The sequence below is a fragment of the Tursiops truncatus genome, chromosome 14 (assembly GCF_011762595.2).
Source record: "Tursiops truncatus isolate mTurTru1 chromosome 14, mTurTru1.mat.Y, whole genome shotgun sequence".
NCBI lineage: Eukaryota > Metazoa > Chordata > Mammalia > Artiodactyla > Delphinidae > Tursiops > Tursiops truncatus.
The window spans coordinates 28952882-28968593 of NC_047047.1; the positions used below are offsets into that span (position 1 = coordinate 28952882).

At 36.7% G+C, this 15712-nt stretch overlaps 1 protein-coding gene across 8 annotated transcripts in view; it reads right to left on the reverse strand.

The window, feature by feature from the left end:
- Positions 1 to 4529: 4529 nt before the first annotated feature.
- Positions 4530 to 15712, reverse strand: part of ZNF638 (zinc finger protein 638) — an 84042-nt gene continuing 72859 nt past the window's right edge. For 4 of the 8 annotated variants that reach the window (XM_019942795.3, XM_019942794.3, XM_019942792.3 and 1 more), the window contains 7 exons: positions 14053 to 15277; positions 13398 to 13463; positions 10581 to 11535; positions 9663 to 9767; positions 7213 to 7311; positions 6353 to 6471; positions 4530 to 4848 (listed from right to left, as the gene is read on the reverse strand). In XM_019942795.3, coding sequence (XP_019798354.1) covers positions 4783 to 4848; positions 6353 to 6471; positions 7213 to 7311; positions 9663 to 9767; positions 10581 to 11535; positions 13398 to 13463; positions 14053 to 15277 — 2635 coding nt within the window. In that variant the 3' untranslated portion in view covers positions 4530 to 4782. The other 4 variants (XM_073791272.1, XM_019942798.3, XM_019942799.3 and 1 more) reach the window with 4 other exon arrangements.

Genomic DNA, 15712 nt, shown 5'->3' on the forward strand with positions numbered 1-15712 from the left:
GTCGGTTCCTTTGTTTGCAGATATTTTCTCCCATTCTGAGGGTTGTCTTTTCATCTTGTTTATGGTTTCCTTTGGTGTGCAAAAGGTTTCAAGTTTAAAATTTTCTGTTTTTAATAATCACATTGTTGGTTGTGGTCTTGGTATTGTTATTCTGACTGATGTCCTTGAGAATGAGAATTCCTGACATAGGACAAAGAAAATCTAGACTTAAAAGAGCTAAATAAAAACTTATAAGTCCTGAATTTGAACCAGAAGAATCAGTATGATCATGATGCATTTTATCTTAAAAACAAAACATATACTTCCAAGTTCCAGCCACTGAAGAGCAATAACCAAACAGAAGCAATGTGCACCCTAAGTAGACACTGTTCCTTAAGGAAACGGCTGACTTCAGATTTGGGGCAGGAGGTATACAAGGTGAGCCTGCAGCATCTTCATATACAGATAGGAAGGAACTTATTAAAATTAGTTGTGTCATGTTAAAAGGAATGAGGTGTCAAATCAAAAAGGCCAAAAATGGAACAATTTGAGTATCAACAGGCTGATACTGCAAAGGTTTGTAACATCAAATATGTTAAAATTCATGAATTCAAATTAGTATTTAAATAAAAAGAATTTATCACGACCAGTGAATGCCAACAAAACAACTTATTTTTTGGGGGAAAAAGGTAAATAAAGGAAAAGCATCAAATACGTATCATGTCTTTTTTTTTTTTTTTTTTTTGCGGTACGCAGGCCACTCACTGTTGTGGCCTCTCCCGTTGCGGAGCACAGGCTCCGGATGTAGACTCAGCGGCCATGGCTCACGGGTCCAGCCGCTCCATGGCATGTGGGATCCTCCCAGACTGGGGCACAAACCCGTGTCCCCTGCATCGGCAGGTGGACTCTCAACCACTGCGCCACCAGGGAAGCCCCATATCATGTCTTTTTTACATAAACCATACCCACCGAGTAACCAAACAGCAGATGAGGGGAAGTTCTCTTTTCAGACAAGTATCCTAGTTTATACAAGAAGAAATATAGAATTATAGTATCAGTGTTTCACAATCCCTAATGACCAAGTGCATCAAAGCTCTAAGCATCAACTGCTACCAAAATCCCGAAGAAAACAGGTATTTTGTGCCTCCTGATCAGGAAGACCACAACACGGTCTGAAGCAGTCTTGCCAAAAAGAAAGAAAATTCTGATCAACGTTCTGTATTCAACTATCAATTTATAAGAGGAATGTTAGAATTCCACTGTACAGTTGCAATCAACAAAATCCAGGCTGTGTGAAACCCTTCAGCAGTGCTTCTCAAACTATGTGATGGATCAGTTTATTTTTCACCCCCTAATTTCCAATCTATCACAGACTAATACTTGTAAATATATTTTAAAAAACAAAAAATGCAAAAACATGCAAGCCCAATTTTTAAAATTATTAGATTCAACAAACAGACAAAGTCTCTGTCAAATGGCGATAAAGTTTCTAAACACTTTCAACTTCTGTACTAGTACCAGACAGTTTGTGGACTGGCACTAGATCCAAAGACCTCATTTTGAGTAGCATGGCTTTGCAGAACTGAGTATCTCGTTTCTTCATTAAATAAATTACCAGAAGAGAGTCTATATATTAAAAATAATTTAAAAGACCTACCGAGCCAGCAACAATGTATGGATCTTATTTTGATCTTGATGCAAACATAGTAAAAGAAAACAAAAATCATTTATGAGAGAGTAGAAAATCTGAACTGGATTTTTATTTTTTATTTATTTTGGCTGCACTGGGTCTTCGTTGCTGGGTGCGGGCTTTCTCTAGTTGTGGCGTGACGAGCAGGGGCTACTCTTCCTTGCGGTGCACAGGCTTCTCATTTGTTGTGGCTTCTCTTGCTGCAGAGCATGGGCTCTAGGCGCATGGGCATCAGTAGTTGTGGCACACAGGCTCAGTAGTTGTGGCGCATGGGCTTAGTTGCTCCACAGCATGTGGGATCCTCCTGGACCAGGGCTCAAACACGTGTCCCCTGCATTGGCAGGCAGATAACAACTGCACCACCAGGAAAGTCCCTGGATTTTTATCTAAATAAGGAATATTTTTAATGATATTACTGGTTATTTTAAGAAGAATCCTTATCTTTTAGAAATACATAATGAAACATTTATGGGTAAAATGACATGCTGAGATTTACTTTAAAATAATATGAGAAGTGACGGGGCTTCCCTGGTGGTGCAGTGGTTGAGTCCGCCTGCCGATGCAGGGGACACAGGTTCGTGCCCCAGTCCGGGAAGATCCCACATGCCGTGGAGCGGCTAGGCCCGTGAGCCATGGCCGCTGAGTCTGTACATCCGGAGCCTGTGCTCCGCAACGGTAGAGGCCACAACAGTGAGGGACCCGTGTACCGCAAAAAACAAAAAAGAACAAAAAAAACGAGAAGTGAAAAAAGTAAATATATAAATTGATAACTGCACTGATAATTACTCAAACTAGATAATTAGTATATATAAATTACCCTATTCTTTTTCAAATGCTTGATACTTTCTACAATCAAACAATAAAATATTAAAATAAAAATTTAACGTTTTAAAACCTGACTCTCAACACATTTTTTTTCTTTTTAAAGAATTCAGAAGGAGCAGTTTTGGAGAGGCAAACTTCCACAGCATTCTATGCCAGAAAGGGTAAAAGAATCTAAATACCTTTATGAGGGGGAAACACAACCTTTTCTTGCTTTGGTGTCTAGATAATGACAGAAACTATGCTGAAATGATAAAAGCTGCAATCCAGTTATATACCTTAACCAACTAGTAAGCAGAAACTGCTATGTAAATGACATTCCATATGTGTAGTGTGAATAAAGGGAGGTATTTCAAGGTTTTCTGGAAAAGTCTAGAACACTTCTAAGATTATATGCAAAAAAGGTATGTTTATTTAAAAAAACGAAACAAAACAAAACAAACCTAAAAATCTTTTGTATTTGGAGTCCTAATTCCCAGTCTTAAGTGCAAGCAGCAGCAGAGAGGAACATTATTTACTACATATAGTGAACCATCAACATCTGTCACTAGGGTAACACACACAAATCACCTCTACTATACTTTTATGCTTTAGCAGTTCCTTTTATTTTAATTTAGAATCCCAATGTCCAGATAACTAATTTGAAGGAAGTAAGAGTTTTACATTTAAATTCTTAAGATTAGGGAGTTCCCAGGTGGCCTAGTGGTTAGGACTCGGTGCTTTCACTGCCGTGGTTTGGGTTCAATCCCTGGTTGGGGAACTGAGATCCCACAAGCCACGTGGTGTGGCCAAAAATAAAAAAATAAATAAAAATAAATTCTTAAGATTAAACACCAAGGTTGATCCAGGCAAGATTAAAGAAGTTCCTAACTTCTCTGGTTTTAAAAGCTTCAGAAGCAGCCCCAGGAAAAGATTCTTTAAGAGTCTTATTTACTCTACTGGTGTTTTTTTTTTTTTTTTTTTGGGGGGGGGGGCGGGCTGCACTGCACAGCTTGTGGGATCTCAATTCCCAGATAAGGGATTGAACCCGGGCCTTGGCAATGAAAGTGCCAAATCCTAACCACCAGACCATCATGGAACTTCCCTACTCTGCCACCTTAACTTGCCAGCTCCTTATACTCCAACCTTTTAATAGCTCTTCTCCCTCTTAGTACCTCATTCACCTATATGGTTTTAATTACAACAGACTCTTGGCATTCACAAGCCATCCCTCTCCCCACCCCATTCCTTACTCTGTGGCGTGTAGTATTTTATCATTTTGCTCAGGCTGTGGCTAAGTGCGAACTGAGTGTGCAGTGAGTTTGGTGAGCAACAACAAAAAGATGTGTTCTTCACTCCACTCTTGCTGACTGTGAGCTAACTCTTGTGCTATGATGGGAGTAAGAGATCTAAAAAAGTAGTTGTTTTTTGTTTCCCTCCATTCACCCTCTATTGTTAATTGGTGCATTCTAATCTAAAGAGATAAAGAATCAGATACTAAAAATTCTCAGTCAGTAGGCTTATGTCTGAAGCATGGCCTCATCTAAAACTTTACAGTACAGGGCTGTGTCCAGCACCTAACAATCCAGTGAATTATTTTTTTGTACCTTTACAACTCCCCACAAACATATTAAATAATAATTCAAGTGGTTTAAAAAGCAATTCTTGTGGTCTACAGAAAGTAAAGGCTACTTTGTCTTTGTAGTTTCAAGTTAATATTAAATGACTTGCTAGGAGCTACCTTAAATGGGTCCTGGCAAAAATAGCAGATGTTACCAGACGCAGAAAAAATGTCTTTCTAAGCCATTAAAAAAGTCAAGCAAGGTTTTACTCAAACCTACCTGAGCCAAACATGCTGTAATTGAATTTTACCCAGAAAAATTGAGAGTTTTAAGAAATCTTTGACCTGTACCAGTTGAAGCAAAGTCAAACACTGTCACGCCTATGATTTCCAGTAACACAAGAAGAATCACCAAACATCCCAAGTCTCAGTGGTTGTAGAGAAGCCTGTCTGCAGAGGCCAGCAAGTCTTTAATAAATCAGCCACAAACACAACATGGTATTTTAAATATACAGTAGGAACATTTATTTTAACACTTCTAAAAGATATTTCTCCATGCCTGATGATTTGATATAAAAATCAAACCCATCATACTTTCCCCTTCAGTCTCTCTACATCAAGGGCAATCAAAATTTGTACAACATGAATATTTGCTTCTGAAACAAAAATTACAAATTAAGTGATAACAAAAATACACCAATCAACTGGACCCTAAACGAACGTCTAATGAATTTTTTCCCCTTTCCCCCAATCACCTAGAGCTTCTTTCTTCAGCCTCATTCTGCTCCTTTTCCTTTCTTTGCTTGGCCATGAACTTCTGTTAAAAGCAATTCATAATATAAAATATTTATTAGATGTTGCTTTGCTGTGTTACAAATGTATCTAATATATTTCCCTGTATTTATAATTTAAAGAGCTTGATCCTACAGAATAAAGATTAGAAACACAGTGCCTTACATTAACATTCCTTCCTTCCATTTGTGAATCATCTGATATTTATGATATATTTATGCATTATCTTGATGCCTGGGGACTCAGTGGTCAAGAAGATAGATAAGGCCCCTTACCTCATGGAGCTGACATTCTAGTAGGGGAAGAGAAACAATAAAAGAATAAACAAGATAATTTAGGGGGTGGTGGTAAGTATTATAAAGGAAAGAAAGACTGTAAAGCAAATGAGATTGACTGCTTTTTGGGTTGGGAGGAGTGTTCTACTTTAGCTAGGTCTTTCTTTGTCAAAGGCCTTTCAGGGAAGCTGTTATTTGAGTTGAGACCTAAAAGATGAGGAAGAACCAGCTATACAAGGGGGGCTGGGAGAGGGCAAAGGAACAGCAATATAAAGGTGCAAAGGCAGCAAAGGGGCCTTTCGTGTACGAACAACAAGAGAGCCAAAAAAGCTGAAACACAGTGAGCAATAACAGCGAGGTCAGAGAAGTAGGAAAAAAATCAGATCATGTAGGGCCTTACAGACCCACAATAAGAAGTTTGCATATTATTCCAAGTGTAATATGAAGCCAGTGGAAGATTTCAAGTGGAAAAGTGACATGTTAAGAGCACAGGTAGCACAGCACAATGTTTAAGGGCATAAGCTTAGAATAAAACAAAGGTAGGTTCAAATCCTAAATCTGCCACTAACTAGCTATGTGATCTTAGGGATTAGGTACTCTTTAATCCTGTTTCCTCATCTTCAAAATTGGAACTGATAGCATCTACCTCATAAAATTGATTGGGGGACTGAATAAGCTTCCAGCAAATAACAGCTCAATGAATGTTAGATGAGTGTCTGTGCCACAAATTCAATACAGAGGATATATATAAAGCAACTCTCAAACATTCAGGAGGAATCAGAACCACTGTTTCAATTATGGCTAATGATGATTCTCTTGAGTTCTAATCTAAATGTGTCCCAAAGACATGTACAACTAAAAACAGGGGTGGTAGTAGTGAGGAAATGGATTAAATAAAGTTAAGTGGATTCTTTGGCTAGACAAGTCTGAAACTTTAACATGTTACGTGTCCATGACTCTGCAAGAGGGCATCAGAATATACAGTTTCCCACACTTTAATGGAGTGTCACATGGGACTAGTGATATACAAAATCTACTCTGGCAAACGCTGCCAGAGGAAAAGGAATAAAAACTAGGAGTTACTGGCAAGATACAGTGAAGGACATGAATAGTACTTTGAACTTAAGAGGAATAAACAAACCTTAAAAAGTTCTTCCAAAAGGAAAGAATGTACATTTTGTGTGGACACTTCAGTAGTTTCACTATAATACCACCACCTGAAGATTTGATGAGTTAAAAATAAGAAATATCTACCTCTGTATTTTGCTTATGACGTGTACTCCTGCAGTGATTTGTCATTGCTTTTTCACCTGAGTAGAAGAGGGAACAAATTGGACAGAAGAATCCAGCCTTCGGTACAAGAAAGTCTAAATCTAGAGGACAGGAAGAGAGAGGGGGAAGAGGAAGGAAAAAAATTAACGATAATTTATCTAGAGCTGTGTTAATTTATCTGAACATGATAAACATACTAAGCACAGTATACATTTATGTACAAACATAATACACACTGTTATGTATCTAGGGATCAAGAGCAATTAAGCCTCTAATCACAAAACAGAAGTCTTTATTTTTAAACAAATTCTGTAATATTCCAGAGCTTCCAGGAATGGCAGGGAATTCCTTCAGAATAGCAGTTCACTGGAAAAGAATCTGGTAGTCTTTGAAATAAACCTCTTAGGAATCCACTGTTAAAATAAAACAGGGAGAAGAGGCAAAATGATAGTCAACTGTCTGCTTGAGGAATACAATGGGTAAACAAATAAGGTGCCCCTTAGCTCATCTGAGCTGGCCATGAACAAAGTTTGCTAGCTAAGCTTTTCCATCATGTCCTACTCAACTGGAATTTCTGCCTGGGCAAGTATAACTCAATTCTTACCAGAGCAACAAAGAGAGTACATATCCCAGACTTCACGAGTGCAATAAAAATATCTTTGTCAGGTAAAAACACAGCTTAATAAACTGTTCTCAGAAATGCCAGTGTGCAAAGCTTGCTAATTTCCACTCTAATCATCTAAGCAAGGTCATTGCATTACTCATCTAAACAACAGAACACTTATTACGGTTCTGAATTTTTATTTCACATGGATAAGGAAAAAATGTCGTTTTTACTTTACCTTCAGGGACATCAGGTGCCACTGATTTCCCCAAAGAGTCCTCAATCTTCTTGCGTTTTCTTTCTGGTTCTGAATCCATTAATCCAGATTCTTCATCGACTAAAGTCATTAAATTTTTCAAGGAAAAAAAGTTATTCAAAATAGATTTATAGATTTTATACTAAGTGATGTTATCTGAAGCTAACATCAGATAATCTCTGCCTTCAAAGATTAATCTATGAAAAAAAGATTAATTTATGGATCATCTCTCTAAGTAAACCTTTCTTGGTTAATCCCACCCGACTATTCTTCCAAGAGTCTTTATATAAGGAATAAATGGGTAAATCTGTTCAACCTTATTAAATAGATTCAAGGATATGGGACTAAAGCTTAGCAGCATATTTTATTTACACATTGTTCAGGAAAAATTTTAAAGGTAATGGAAGAAGTTCAAGTTCTATATTACTGGCAAGAGTTAACATGTGTATGAAAAAGTGCTGGGGTGGGAGAAGAGTGTGGATTGAGGAGAAAAGGACACGAGCAGAGAATAATTCTGCGGTCCTGTACTGAAACCCTTCCAACCAAGAAAAACAAAGCCTAAACTGATGGACTAAGACCCTTGTTAGACTGAATCACAAGTGAAACTACAAACATTCAAACTCAGCAAAGTGAATTAACATGTAAGAAGCACTCAATGTTATCAGCAAAATGCCTAACAGGATCTCGGGGGAAGACAAAAACAAAAACTGGTTCCAAGCAATTCTGGTTACCCTCAGCAGCTGAAATACCTAACTGTTGTAAAGCACTGGACAAATCTCTCTCACATACATATCATTCATTTAGCTTTTATCTCGTGTGAGACAGGCAGGTCAAATCATTATTATCCCTATTTCTTCACAGATGGAGAAAAAAAAACCAAAAGAGGTAAGAAACTGATTATGTCCAACGATGCATAGCCAGTAAGTGACAGAGACTTGTGACTTCAAGTTCAGTGCTCTCCCCATGTAACTGGGCTACTCTTTCCCAAATCTGAGGGGATGGTTAGAAACTATGAATCGTTATTTACTGTTCTCTTACTCCTTGCATTCTACCAGTCATCAAGTCCCAAAGAGTCGATTAAAAAGGCTGTCTCGCTTTTCTTGACCTGATGCTTAAAACAGCCTCCAGTGTCTTGCTACAACCCTCAACAGAGTAATACTTTCTCAAACACATTTGCTGCTACCACGCCAAAGGCACCTTTATCTAATAATAACAACAATAATACACATTATATATAATTACATAATTATTTAAGAGATTAAAACAAATATTTTAAGTTTAAAATTATTTAAAAAATGACTTTTTCTTAAGCTAGGTTCTTTCATCAAATATATTGTCTATTAATGAAAATAAATGGTTACAAAAGCAGTAAAGAAATGATTCTTTTTCTGTTCTTCTGTTGAGATGAGGCAGTTCTAAGCAAGCTGGTAGCTGAAGTTGCCCTATCACAACAGAAATCCCGAGTGGGGAAAGCCCTCATGAAATTATGCTAGAAGCATTTGTCAGTTAGTAAAACCATTGACTATGGCTTGGTATCAAGGAGAGGTTAATGGAGAACAATAAACAAAGGAGGAGTACCCACTTAGCCAAGGGAGAGAGCATCAAGAAAGAGTACATAATCAACAGTAACAAATGATGCAGAGAAGTCAAATAAGACTAAATTAAGAAGAAAAAAACTTAATCCAGTATGACAACAAGCAGAAGGGTTTTAGGTTTTTATTACACCTGTTTAGGAAATGGGAAAGGAAGGAGGCCTAAATAAACTGTGGAGCAGCACTGAGGATCCAGCTGAGAGCTAGGTCAATGAGATTCCACTGAATCACAGGTGGTAGTTTTTCCTTAGAGAACACAGGATACAAAAGCAGGAGGGCAATGAGGGTGCTGTTTTCAAGGAGAATGGTACTAGGGATTTAGGATTTTGCTATGAATATATGGACACAAGGACAAATACTTGTTAAGTAACTGGAGTATTCTAGATACTGTTCCCGATTTCTTTCAACATAAATTGTATTAATGTTATTAAGACATCTTATTTAATTCATGGCTGCCTGCTTAGCAGCATCCACAAAGCAAGGGATCTGCTACACAAACTAAAGCTAGTTAATAAATAATTTTTACTTGATGCTGCAACATGGTCAGAATAACCTTTCGTAGATCATTTCCACGAAAATTTGTCACATTCTATTATAATAGGATCACATATTATTCTCTATTATCCCATTCCATTATGTTCCATTATCTCTATAATTGCAAAGATGAAAATCTTTATCCAGATCTAATCATTAATGGGCTGCCTTCCCTCACTCCCTCAACTCCCATCCCTGCTCTGTTGACTCTTTTTCTACTTTTCTTCTTAGACAGTAGATCTTTGGAACTTTAACCACCTCCTCATATTGTGTTACTCTCCCCCACTTCTATCGATCCTGCTTTACCTTCACTAATTTGGAAGGCCTCTTCATCTTTTGCTGGTTCTGCCGTAACAGCTTTTTCTGATGGTGGCGTTTTCCCAATTCTAACTCTCTTGGCTGGCACTTTAGCTTTAAAGAGAAAGTCTAATTTATTGCTACAGTAACAGTGTTTAAATTGCTTTTAACTCTGAGTAACAACTTTAACACCTTTTTTGCAAACAAGATAGATACTACTCAAATTTGGGAAGGAAACCTATTTCTAATATAAAATAGAAGAGTTCTGTTTTTAAAAATTCAGCACTAGTCTAAGCATTCTCCTTTTATTTTCCCACTTACCCTGATCAAAACTCCACCTTCCCACCTGCTTTTCTCAAGGAGCCTACACACATTTTTCTATTTTGTTCAAGACTGTGGGACCTTGCTAGTATTTTTTATTCTTAGTTTGGTTAAATCTTTCAAGATTTTTGTATTTGAAATTATTTTGATCTCCCTGAAGTACTGAAAGTGAGCTGACCTATTATTCTATACCATCAAAATATTACTTAAAAGTGAAATGGTACCTTCACAAATGTTCCCAAATCCTAAGTCTAAGCAAAAACTAGGAGGCAGGCTGGTATAAACAGCCTTCTACTTATCAAAAGCTGTATTTTCTCAAAAATACAAACATATCATTTTCATTCCAATTCTAATCTGGGTATTTTAGTTTGCTTTCTGGCTTTGTTATCTTTTCTTGAGATACAGTAACTTGGGGTAGGGTCTGAACTAAGAGAAATTTGTGAAACTTGAACATATTTCTTTGGAAAGTATCACTTGGCCATAACTATCTGTTGGCTTCTTATGTCAATACACAGTGAAATTATTGGTAATGCTGTAACATATATTTAAAAAAATTTTTAATGTAGTCCCCTCATAAAACAAAAGCTACCACTTCTGAATATCTACCTGCTAAGTGTCTTTCAATCATGGTTTTCAGATCTTCTTCCATAACATTCTCATTTACTGGACCCACTTGGGACAAAGCTTCAAGTTTTGTCTTCTTTGTGTCCATAGCTCTCTTTTTTCTATCCCCTCTTTTATCGGTGGGATGGTCATGTTTGCTTTGTGTTAATTCAACTTTTAAATCATTGTCTCCATCTTCCTCCTCTCCAACTTCATCAACAGTAACAAAATTAAGCTCTTCTTTAAGGTTGTTAAAATCTGCCAGAGAGTCTTCATCCTCTTCAGTTACTTCATCTAATGTCACTAAATGCAGATCACTGCTGTCATCCTGTATTTCATCTACAGTAACTAAAGCAGAAGGGTCTTCAGGCATATGAGAAGAAATGAACCCAATGGAATCCCTTCCAGTATTTTCCTCATCTCCTTTAGTATTTAAAGCAGCAAAACTTATGTCTGCTGACTCATTTAAAGGTAGCTCTTCCACTTCTCCAATTTCATCCACAGTTACCAAGCGTTCCTGTTTGAGAAGATCTTGTTCTTCAGCCACTGACAGTACAGTAACATCTTTAGGTTCACTGTGGGAAATGCAATCATCTTGATCAATTAACTCATCTAATGTAAGAAGTGAATTTGAATTTTTTACCATTTCTTCCATATTTATTTCTTCTTCATCAATTACTTCATCCACAGTGACTAGAGCTTGTGCTATATGTGCAGCTGCATCTTCTTCTTCCCCAATCTCATCCAATGTTACAAAAGATAATTCTCCCTCAACAACACGAGAAGCAGAGATTTTCCCCTTCTTCTTCTTCAAGTTAAGTTCAGAGGAAGGGGTATTTTTGAGAGCTTCTTTCCTTTTTCCCTTCAGTGGATTCTGCTTGGCTTGAAAAGGATTCACTTCTTCTATAACTTCATCCACAGTAACAAATTCATCCAAATTAAATGGAAATAAGGGTTCCTGTTGGAAAGGTAAAAAAACTCACAGAATTGTGAACAACTACTGATAACTGGCTAGATTCCATACAGTCTCAATAAATGTGCATGACATATCTATCATTTGTGAGAATTTCAGTATAGAGATGTTTCCAAAAGCTGAAATTAGTTATTTTTCAAAGCCCCACAAACAAATCCAAAGAGTAAACAATGCCAAAGGTAAAATCCTAACAATATCAATCTAATTCCACCTTTACTTAATTTCAGTAAGATTATAATTATTTCCTAAATGATGTGCGAATTGGAAATATGATGTACAAAAATACTACATTAAGAGCATTTATCAAACAATTAATATAATATAAAGAATTTACTATTCCATACATTAAATGATATCTAGCAAGTGTTTTGGAGACTTCATGGACTACTAAAAGCACCTCAAATGCAACTAGACAGTTAATAGCCAACTAGATTGTTCCATCAATCAATTTATATACATATTTTAAGATGTGTAATACTAAGATACAGGCACATTTTGCTTTACTGCACTTTGCTTTATTGTACTTTGCAGATACTACTTTTTACAAATTGAAGATTTGTGGAAACCCTGTGATAAGTCTAATGGCGCCATTTTTCCAACAGCACTTGCTAACTTCATGTCTCTGTGTCACATTTCAGTAATTCTCACAATATGCAAACTTCTTCATTATTATTATATTTGTTATGGTGATCTCTGGTCAGTGACCTTTGATGTTACTACTGCAAAAAGATTATGATTCACTGAAGACTCAGAAGATGGTTAGCATTTTTTAGCAATAAGGTACTTAATTAAGGTATGCACATTTTTTAAAGACACAATGCTACTGTACACTTAACAGAGTACAGTATAGTATAAACATAACTTTTACATGTACTGGGAAACCAAAAAATATGGGTGACTCACTTTTATTGAGATATTTACTTTACTATTCTGGTCTGGAACAGAACTTGTAGTATCTCTGAGGTATGCCTATATAAGATTTATATTTTGAGAAAGTTATATGGAAAATTTATTACTAAGACTTAATGACAAATATGACTGCACTTGAAAAAAAAATAGTATCTGTAATTTGAAAAATGGTGCCAATTACTAAAGAAAATAAATTCCTGGCAGGCCTCCTACACATTTAGTACACTATCAATGGTCAATTACTAGTAAATATAATAATGGCATTATAATACATACCCAGTAAATTTAGGGCAGGAGGGGGAATCTGTAAGCAACTGTACTATCAATTTATTAAGCCATGGAAGAACCATAATCCTTACTTCTGCTTCTTAAACTACTAACATTTCTCCTTGCCCTAATAAAACAGACCCAAATTTATGCCCTACCAGGGGAAAAAAGTAAAATAACTGAGAAAATATTCTATGAATAACAGAAATCTAAAATATCAAACAGCCAAATATATTGTAACATGTTTATTTGGCAGCAGAAGTCAGTACCAAGGAAGTAAATCTTAAAGCCCATCTAGTTAGGATAAATTGAGCCATACCAAAAGGATAACAAAATGGAGAGGACTCAAGTCAAATGTCAACCTCCTTTACATAGATCATTTTATTCTGTGTTACAACCCATTCCTACTGATGTGAGACTGGACGTGTCTTACTACTCTAATCCCCTTTCCATCCCTGTGTAACTTTTTGCCCCACACCAAGAACAAACTATTTAGCCTAGCTCAAGGTCAGAAAACGAACTGGTGGTGGGGTCAAAAATATACTATCTCATTCCTGTCCCTTGCTCTATATCAAACTAATTATTACAGGAGAGACACAAGTTACAAGGTGGACGAACTCTTTTATGGAATGATGGAATAGATGGGTCTGTGTTAGTAGATTGTTTCTTACCTCTTTGGGTTTGGAACTTCTACCAGTGGTGCTTTTAGAAGTCTTAGTGTTTTGCCCAGTCAAAGTCTGAAATATTAAATAAGAAATACAGAAAAACAGAATTTACAACTAGGTTATTAATGTTCTTTAAAACACAAAAAGAATTCAAACAGCAAATATTACCCAAACACATTCAATTATACAAATATTTAACAGGTATACCAAGCTAAGTCAACAATCATTTAACAGTATAGGCATCATCTCCGTAAGCTGTAGTTAAATTCAGTTTTACTGTCTAAGTTGGGCCATCAGTAAGCTGATAAAGGGAGCTTCAATTTAAAAGAGAAAACTGTTTCCCACTTCAGGAGCAGAGTGCTAAATCACCTCAGGAGATTCAATGCAGAATTTTTTTTTTTTAAATACAAAGTTTTATTTCTGACCACACTTTATCCAAATAATGCTTTCACACCTGTTAATAAATTACAGACTTGAGCTTATTATTCTAAGTGTCTACTGGCTTAAATCAATGGAGTCATTTAAGAAAGGGAAAAGGGAGCTTGGGGGCGGAGGGAGTGAGGAGATGACAGCATAAAACAAGATTACACCTCCTACGCCTTAGCTACAACAGAGATAATCACTTCATAGATTCTCTGAACATTCTTCCTACCCTCCTCACCTTATTGTTGCTGTCATCCCGTTTCATGGCAGAAGGTTTAGCCTCTGTTTCCTGAGACTGTTTTGTAATATCCCTGTAATCCAGTTTAGAATCTTTGCCTTGCAGGGCTGAGATCCTTCCACTGCCTCCTCTGGTGACACTGCTCTGAGTGGGTTTCAATTTACTGCTGTTTTCAGCCAAGCCTGATCTGGCACTTGTAGGTTTAAGGAGACCCAATTCCTTGGCTGAAAGTTTCTTTTCAGCATTTATTTGATCTCTGAGTACAGATTTTAGAAAACTTTTCTGGTTTTCAGATTTTGAAGCTGTAGCTTTTGCCTTTAGAGAAGAGACCATACCAGCCTTGATGCTTGATTTACTGCTAGATGCATTTGATGCAGGCAGCATACTAATTTTACTAGTTTCATCAGACTTATTGGCCTGAACCACTCCTTTATTTGGGCATGCCTTGGTCACTGAGTTTTCTGCAGGCTTTTCTTTCATTGCAGCCACAATCTTTTCCAACTTCTCTGCAACCATCTTATCATCATTCTTTTCAGCCTTCTCTATTCGTATTTGCAGATCCATTCTGGTTTCCTTGGTATTTAATTCATTCTCCTCCTTTTCATCCATATTACTTTTTGCAGAAATTCCCTTTGTGCTCACTGCCTGCTCATCCCCAGTGGAAATTCCAGGTACTAAGGCCACAACACAAGTAGATGGTACTATTTCTGAAACAGTTTCATGTTTGTCTACTTCAGCTACAGCTTCTATCATAGACTGTGTAATCTTAGAAAAGAAATCTTCTGCTTCAGATGGAGAGTCTTCTAGAATTCCTTTGATGTTCCTTTCTTCTATAAATGCACTATCAGATGATGATAATTCTGTTTCAGGGTTAATAATTTCTGCCTCTTCCTTCTCAAAGTCACTGGCATACACCTGCTGATTTAAAACAGACTGCTCTCCATTTTCAGTGAATAAGTCAATACTGGCTGGAGTGGATGCTGCAAGAGGAATTTCCACTTTGACCTCCTCTCCCTGAGTTTCAACTTCAAATGTTTCAATAGCAAAGTCAGAGACACATAGTGCTTTTTCTGGTTCTTCCTCACAAGGCTCTTCCTGTTGTATAAAAGTTTCTATTTGAATGCTGGGAATAGATTCTTCTTCAACCTCACTAGGTTTAACAGAGGGACTATCAGCTGCTCCTTGCACCTCACTTTCATCAACTGGACGGTTTTTCAAGTCAGGGCTAAAAGTATTTAAAAACAAAAAGAACACAAACAAAAACACAAACAAAAATCAAACTATGATGAGAATTCAACCATCATAAATAGTCCTGTCGATGCTAATTGTTAAGACTTCCTGATACAAGAGCAATAAGCATTGGGAAATCCAGTCAATCAGCATTATAATGGTTAAGAAGTTTTGATATAAATATACAAATAACATAAAATTTTAAAAAGATCCTCCACTGCACTAAAGATTTCTTTTTAGTTCAGAGGAAATTATGGCAATATTATGACCACTGATACAATCATTTTACTCATGTAAGTTATAATCATTTTTTTTTCCTTCTGTGTCAAGTTTGCCCCTGAGACCAGAAGGCTGAATGTGAATTTGAGACATCTCAAATTATTATTAGGTCCTATCTCCCCAACAGTGGTAACTGACATAATAAAATATG